The sequence below is a fragment of the Drosophila melanogaster genome, chromosome X, assembly GCF_000001215.4.
Source record: "Drosophila melanogaster chromosome X".
NCBI lineage: Eukaryota > Metazoa > Arthropoda > Insecta > Diptera > Drosophilidae > Drosophila > Drosophila melanogaster.
Window position 1 is genome coordinate 20,978,001 of NC_004354.4, and position 8,383 is coordinate 20,986,383.

The window sequence follows — 8,383 nt, forward strand, 5'->3', positions numbered from 1 at the left end:
CAGTGCTCGACTTTGCCTTGTCGACAGCTTAAAGTTTGAATTGCTGCACACTGAGTCGCTAATCCACTGAGAGAAACTTGCTGGTAAAACTAATTCTTATCGCGATTAACACTGAAATTGTCATTTCATCCCAGGAATTTTAGCTTTTGCACTTGGGGCATTGATTATTTCGTCATTTAACTTGGAGAAATAATCGAAATAGAACTTTTTAAAGTGAACACTTACAGTAACATTTTATTTTATCCCATTTATTTGAGTTCAAGAATATAATGGAGAATTATGTCAAGGGACTTTTGAAAGTATAGCAGTGTCTTTCCGCCTGGACAACCTGGCCGAAGGTTGGAACTGTGATGCAGCCGGGGCGGTGTGGGTTAAAAATGGGGACGTCGATGGAGGAGGATTACAGGATGCAGGACGCCACCTTTTGCAGCTGCTTCCATGTGTTCATGGCGCAAATAATCGCCGTCATCAACAACAACAAAAACAAGATGGCAGGACAGGATCAGGACGAAAGGATTGGGTCCTGGTTCCTCAGGACAGGACAGAGGATAGGAGCTGCGCAGAGAAGGGGGCTCAAAGATGAGTTGAGAGACGTTGACGCTGACGCCATTAGCACCGAGTTTTGCAGCATCAACGACAAACTTTAAATTGTTGCGTCATTACAATTCCAGTTGGGACTTCTGCGGGGGGATCATCTGAAGTGTTGAGCAACAGGAAGCGAGGATATATATTCTGGGCCTAGCCAAGGCATAAATGCTCCTTGCCAAAAGGCGAGAAAAGAAGAAGTCTTGTCCCCGTTTGCACCAGTGATTGATGTTGCACTTTAAATTTCAGTTGTGTCAGTCGGATGCGCACACACATGCTCCCTAATGACCAGGTGCCACAAATGGTTGTATTCCTTAAAAAAAAAACAAAAACACGTGCTTATTTTCCAGTAAAATCTTGCACTCTCCTAAGACATTAACTTATATTTTCTTTTATCTAGTCGAGAATGTCATTTTCGCTATACGCAAGATGTGGGCTATTCTTATGCTCCCTAAAGTTCAGATGTCTTGCACTCCTGCAAAATGGCGATTTTCCAGTGAAAACAGATAAATATTTTATTATTTTCAGTAATTTAAAGTCCATTGTATACTGCGAAGTTTTATTTTATTTCTTTGCAAAATCCATGCTACATTGAAAATTTTCCATTCTTTTACAAGCAATTTATTATTTAAAACCAATTTAAACTAGCTATATTCCTTCGTACCAATTATACAGCCAAAACTGATAATAATTAAGAGCTAATTATAATCGTTTCGCATTGATTCGATTCGATTGAGCCTTGAAATGCACATAATAAGGATAGTCAAACTAACTTATAAGAAATAAAGCCAGCAGCTTCATTCAAGTCCTTTAACCGATATCTATAATAGAAAAAACCATTTCTTTGGCGGTATTAAAAAAAATGCATTTCATTTTTATAGTTGCAAGTGCCCACATACATACATACTTGGCCTCCGTGCTCCCTGCCTTTGTAATCATTTAAATGAACAAATTATAAATTACCCCAATAATGGGCTCGGGAGCAGGACAAGGAAACCAGCCAGGATACGGAGACAGGAGTCATGAGTCAGGAGTCACGTCCAGGCACACATATATTTCATATGCATACACTCATATATGCTGATATATACACAGAATATGTATGATCCTATATGCGCCATATATTATATATTGCGGCGATTGCATCGCAACGACAATTTTGGCTCATTATAAATTTGCCTTAATTTTAATGCAAAATGTCTCTGCCGCAGTCAGTCCATCTTTCTGTCTCTTTCGCCGCCTATGTATTTTGCCGTCTCTTTCAGCAATATGTGTGTCTGGCACACTGCCTTACATTTAATGCAGCCCAACTCCAGCTGGCATCGGACTGCGATTTCTGAATCGGAACTGGGAACTGGGAGCTGGGAACTGAGAACTCCAACTGAACTCCTCGCCACGAATTGCATTCAACTGCAGATTGCAGGCCGAGTCATCCATCTGGCCTCTCTTTCGCCCCTGGATCTTGCCTCTCCTTCATTCGCTGTAGGTAATCATGTTGCTGACAGCATTGTTCCCGCACAGTTCGTTCTTCCTGATACCCTGGAAAATTTTGAAGCATATGGCAATGCAAACGAATGGCCCTTTTGATGCAATTTGTTGAATGCATCCTTTTTTAAGACAAATTTTCCTAAGTGCTATCAATTAATTCGAGTTATTATCACAACTTTATGTACACGATATGTACAAAAAATGTAGTAGTATGGAGTCAGGATGCAAGTTCACTGCTTATGGTTACTAAATATATTTTTGCTCTATACATTTTTGGCAGATATCTTACTGCTTATTGAAGCACTTCACTGGGTATTTCCAATGTCGGATATCCAAATAATTTCCTCCACGTTGTATGTTAAATTGTTGCACGACAATGAGCAAGCTGCCGCCAAAAAAAGCGAACAAAGATGGGGAGAAGAAAAGAAAAGCCAGCAAAATGCACATGCCACGTAGTTATGCATATGCCGTTGTCCCAGGACCCCCGATCCCTGAAGCCCCAAAAACCCCTCGAGCCCCCTGCCCTGACCCCCGAGCCCTCCGCCACTGTACGTGTGTTCCAGGCAATTCACAAATTGAACGTACGAAATCACATTAGCCCCAACGTCAGCCCCAGTCCTCGGAATCAGCTCCAGATCCAGCATGTCCTTTCAGCATCTTCGCTTGTTGCAGCGTCTCCTTGGGGAGAATGCCCATACCCAAATATTCGCAGGCCGAGGACCCGGATCCTTAAACGGAACAGTACACTTTAAACATACAAACTTTAGTGTTGACATCAACAATTGATCAAAAAATTGACAACGAATTGATTAAAAATAACGACTTTAACACGTATAGAGTATATGAATATATCGGGTTCCTAAAAGTTTGAAGCTGATACTAAATTTATTTAGGTTTAATCACTAATCATCGTTATTGTGGGTTTTGAATTATTACGACCGCAAATGAGTTACGACCATAACTTAAGCTTTTAAGTAAGTATACTATTATATCCTAATAGTAATAATTACGGCTAATGCTTAAGAATCTATGGATTGTAAGGCAATTGATTATTAATACCATTTCACTTACAGTCATGTGAACGTCTTAAAGCAAAGATCCATAATTTATTTTAACCAGTTTTTTGACGTGTACCGGCATTATTTTGGACGAACACGTACGAAGCCGCTGGCATTGGCCAATTGGCCTGGTCTGGTCTGGTCGGGTCGGGTCTGGGTCTGGGTCCTTCTTGGTCCTGCAGCCCTATATGAATTCCACATGCCCCTCTGCCGTGACGACGTGCTGCAGCAAAAGTTTTCCTTGTCTATTGATTTGAATTTGAATTTTTCGCCTAATTGCAAAAAGTGAGCACAAAGTGAAACAAGCGATGGGAGCGAGGGTGGGCGGGGCAATAAAATGGAGTTGGTGGGGAGGTTGAGACTCCTCCAGAGTAAATATTTCACTCACACATTTTGGGCAGAGGTAAAGAAGAGGTCTTACTAGATTTTTGATTTTCGAACCAACAAAAAAATGGTTAGAGAATTCTTTTTATTATCCTGCCGCCTGCTGCTCTATCCTCCTGCTCATCATGGTCCTTTTCATTAACCTCTTTGCCAATGCCTATGTTCGTAAGCGATAATTCCCCATAAATTCCTATGTTAATTGATCAAAAAACAAATGCCAAAATTCGGGCTGAGCCGCAGGAAATCCTAAAAAAATGTACATACACACTTTGGGGATTTGAACAAAGTTTTTCAATGAGCAAAGTAACTTAAAATGTTAAACAGCAGATATACTGACAATAGGTGCGCAACAATTCTAAATTTAAATGTCATCGCTATGTTTTGATTTAAATAATTTCAATGTGCACTTAAATGCAAAATATATTTATTTGACCCTTGCCTTTTCCTTCTGGAACTGCTTGTTATTGCGCATCAGCAATTGTTATTTCGTTTCTTTTGTTGTAATTTTGAAAAACCTATTTGTTTAGCTTGAGGCCAATGCGAAAACAAAATGTTTTATCCCATCTAAGAGTTTACCCACGATGGTGGTCAAAACATTGATAAAAATGTATGCAAGTATAAAGATAAGAGTAAAATCAAATATTAATCAATTTTTATTTTATCAAATGCAGCACTTCAGCTTACTGGGTAAGAAAAAGTGTTTTTTTTTTTTATTATTGCACAATTATTTATTTTATCAAGCATATATGTATATATGTACATACCACTATTTTGTTGACCTCGACTGTGTGTGCTTTGTACATTTTCAATGCAAATATTTGCATCTGTGTCCGTGTCCATTTGTGTGTTTGCATGGATCAGAGCGGAATAGAGCACAAACTATATACACATAATATCGCATATCGGAACAAATTGTTTTTATAAAATTCCTATGTTTTCTGCAAGTGTGCCGAGCAAACATAAAGCGCTAGATAGATGTACGCATAAATATCATAATAATAAAAATGGGAATGGATATGGAAATAATAAGGATGGGCGGATATTTACCATGGGCTCGCATAGTTTTCGAATTGATTTCGCAAGTGCCGTCCAAACAACTCCCGAAAGTGGGCGTTACAGATTGAAAAGAAAGAGAGCGACGAAGGCGAACGAAAGTGATGAAGGTGAACGGAGGAAAAGAGAGAGAGAGAGAGAGCAACAAGCGGAGTGTCCGCCCACGCAACAAGGTAATCAAATGCAATTGAAAAACCAGCGCAAAAAGTTTATCCTTTGGCTTGCCTTGAACACAAGCGGTCCCGGTTCTTCTTCCGGTGCACCCCTATTTTTACCCGGTCCACCCCTATGCCGCTCTTTTTTACCCGTTCCCACTTCACAACCGTTCCCTTCGATTTTTCACCCGGTTGCCATTGCAACGAATTTAATCAAAAGTTACAATTCCAATTGTCCGCAAGCGGGTCACTCGTGTTGCGTATTAAAAAAGTTCCACTGCGGTGAGACAGAGATGGCTACTTCTGTTAAAGCGAGACGGGCATAGAAACACTTAAAATAAATGTGCTTAAGACACAAATAGGCAATGTATGCCTTTCAAATATAAGCGTGAAAATTACAATATGGAGTAAGAAAATGTTCGATATATATTTTTGAACATTAGCGACACTTAACATTTCTAAAACAATCGAAATATTATATACTTTGCTATCCAGATAAATAACGATTGTCCTGAGCAATGTGTTAAATCACAGAAAAGTATCTTACTAAATCACGTTTTTTTTCGATGTGTAGAGGGTACGAGAGATGGGGCGATAGATAGAGTCGGCGTTTCATATCCGTGTTCTATGTAGGCCAAAAACAAAAAGGGCGAAAAGGAGCGCAGGAAGTGGAGCGAAGTGAGCCAAAAAGTTTGCCCGCTTAAATTGCAGCGATTGCAATGAACCGGACGGACAATCAATGCCGATTTTTGCCACATCTATCTCTCCCTGTCACTCCCGGCAGCCCTCTCTGTCGCACCACGAAAAGCGAAACGATATCGAAATATCGATAAAATCGAATCATTTGCGGGCATGTACAAGTGCGTTCCAAGAGCCCAAAGAAAAAAAAATTCATTTCAATTCTAGGTTTTCTTTCATTGAATCTAAAGCACTATTTAAACAGGGCTAAGTCCAAAGAAGCATTTAGTTATGTTATATCATGTTATATATCATGTTATATCCAATATTGAATTAAAAATTTGAAATACCTTGAATTTATAAGTTAACAAAATTTATTTGTTAACAATCTCTCATATTGTACATTCAAATTTTATGCCCCGCACATCTATAAATAGACAGAGTAACTAAATAAATTTTCTGTTTACAATTTTCAAATATTTGGCTACTTCTGGCTTGGGCCAAATACCCACAGTTGGTTTTCCCAAATCGAAGCAATTTTCTTGTCAACACTGCTTGTTTTGGTCTTTTCCCTTGCTTTTGGTCACTCCCTAAACCCACCGACTGCTGTCCATCAGCGTCATCGGCATGACCAGTGGTCAGCCTTAACCGTCTGCGTTCCTTCGTCCTGCGTTCTGCGTCCTGGCATATGTGCCAGATCCAAAGTCGGGAGGACCTTCCCTCTGCCGATAATGATGGGCCAGCCGAACAATCAATTAACGCACTGCCAGCCATCAAGGTTGCTGACCCGGGGGCTGGGCAGCTTGGTCAGTGGGCGTGGCATTTGGCAGTTGACAGGGGATGGGTGATAAGGGAGCGGAAATAGGGGAAGTCGAGGGAAAGCTGGAGGCGGTTCCTTCATGGTCAGCTGCATGCAAAAGCGATTTGGTGATGCAGTCTCCCTTTATCCAGTTGGCATTTCTTCTTTAGATCCCCTTCCATAGGAAATATGTAAAAGACTTTAAAATGCTTGGAGCAAAACTACTTCTTAGAGAGGGTTTGGCTAAATCGGTGTTAAAACAATAAAGTTCTAGCTCTAAAAGTTAAATTACTCGCTATTCACCGATTACAAAACTAGGTTAACATATATTATAGAAACTCATTCGCGATGGCGAGGATAGAGCAAATTGTTGACTTAAGCCAAAATGGTGTCGGTTATCAGTTACGACCTAGAGTCCCAATCATAGCATTTTACATTCCCATTAGCATTAGTTGTCAGCAGACAATTTATTTTGGAACTCCGATAAAAATTCAAATAAAACTAAAATCGTTCGAACACAATGGATGTCAAGCAACAGTTGCAGGCGCAGGATGTGGATAAGGATCTCGACGAGGTAACCACGAGCAGCGAGGAGCAGTACAACCATGACCTGACCAAAAACTCCAGTTTGACGACCGTGTGCAGCACTTTTCCATTGTCCTCGAGGATCGAAAGCTACCATCACTGGCAGCCGATAGACATCGACATTGGGCGAGAGGACATCTTGGAACGTAAATTGGAAATGGAGAGTGAGCGAATGGTCCAGCCCGCCATGTCCATTCCACTCGCCCTAAATGCCATGCATCCTTAATGCCAAATTAAATAAAATAATGTCAAATTAGAATTCAATTTCAAAGTTTACAAAAAGTTATGGCTCTCATGCGTCGTATGAGTAACGCGCAGAAGAATACGCATACGACCCATTGTACCACCATGCCCTTTAACTTACAATGCATTGATGTGCTTAATAAAAGCAAGATAGTTAATTGTGCCTTGATAAATACTCGATTTGAAGAGATTAAAGTCCGTTCGACTTTCGAAACCAGAAATCAAAAAGTCCTCTAAACTCAACATAGCGCCTTCTAACACCTCTCGCATAATTGAAGGTAAATTAAGTTTGCTCTCCTCCACATCGATTGACGCACATCGTTTGCTTTTCGGCATCGACGGCGTGGGGGGCTCAACGAAATTGCTATTTACAAACAATTTTACATATTTACGCGGCAACTGTTGACATTGTGCTATAAATTCACCCGGCCCAGGTCCGTCTACCGTCCTGCCCCGCCCCCTTAGACAAAGGCCAGTGCAAACAGAACTACACTGAGAAATATTCAAATAATGGATGCATAGAAACTACACTCGCTTCCTTACATTCCAAATATTATGAATGAATCACTGAATCAATGTGTTGCCTTAACCCGACTGGTTTATTTAGAATTTACTTGTTTTTGATTTTGACCCACTTATAGTATTTCCCGAAAAGAGTGCACACCATTTTCTTTGGCCCAATTGGTATTCTCCGAAGAATCCAGATGCTGGGCTCAGAAGTTCACATTTCGCCGGGCAGTGTGGCCCCAACTTGCGATGCAAAACTGCCCTGAACTGACTGATGGCTGACTAGATGGATGACTTCGCTCCGTTTCTCCGCTTCTTGGCCTGAAGTAGTAGCTGTTGCTGGACGCTTATTGTTAGATGGATGGATGGATGATGTGTAGCTGTTGCTCCAGCCACGCCCCCAGCTCTCAGCCCAACCCGGAGGCCCTACCGAAAGTGCAGTGTTGTTGCAATCTATGTGGTATGGTATCTGGTGAAAAGTCCATGGCCAGGGACAGAGGGCCAGATAGAGTTGATGATTTGTGGCGCAAAATGCGAAACTGACAGCGCGCTTCCGCTTAAAGGAAATTGAAATCCTTCTTTGCACAAAATTGTTGACGTATTTACACACACTCCCACACACAGGCAGGAGGCACACAGTGTGCGTGTGCCATCTTGGTTTCCATTTTTTTTTTTTTTTTTTTCACCGTGATTCGCTTCACTCACTTGCAAAGGACATGTGAACTTTGGCCCAAGGGAACTGCCACCTGGAATTTTGGGGACTGTGCCTTTAGAACTAAACTGACTACTACCACTGTATGTTATAGTGTTGAAAAAGGCAATTATTTATTGTAGTTCAATTATCCCTC

At 40.9% G+C, this 8,383-nt stretch overlaps 2 protein-coding genes across 2 annotated transcripts; both read left to right on the top strand.

Annotated features, from left to right (window-relative positions):
* Window positions 1-285: 285 nt before the first annotated feature.
* Window positions 286-868, top strand: CG44426 (uncharacterized protein). Its single transcript, NM_001298575.1, has one exon. It carries the CDS (start codon window positions 378-380, stop codon window positions 645-647), a length of 270 nt encoding a protein of 89 aa, NP_001285504.1. The 5' UTR covers window positions 286-377; the 3' UTR covers window positions 648-868.
* Window positions 869-6,685: 5,817 nt separating this feature from the next.
* CG11666 (uncharacterized protein) lies at window positions 6,686-7,246 on the top strand. Its single transcript, NM_167721.3, has one exon. The coding sequence runs from the start codon at window positions 6,721-6,723 to the stop codon at window positions 7,009-7,011; it is 291 nt and encodes a 96-aa protein (NP_728377.1). The 5' UTR covers window positions 6,686-6,720; the 3' UTR covers window positions 7,012-7,246.
* The last annotated feature ends 1,137 nt before the right edge of the window (window positions 7,247-8,383 follow it).

Coding starts and splice junctions, on each gene's coding strand:
- CG44426 (NM_001298575.1), top strand. CDS start 378: ATGGGGACGTCGATGGAGGAGGATTACAGGATGCAGGACGCCACCTTT.
- CG11666 (NM_167721.3), top strand. CDS start 6,721: ATGGATGTCAAGCAACAGTTGCAGGCGCAGGATGTGGATAAGGATCTC.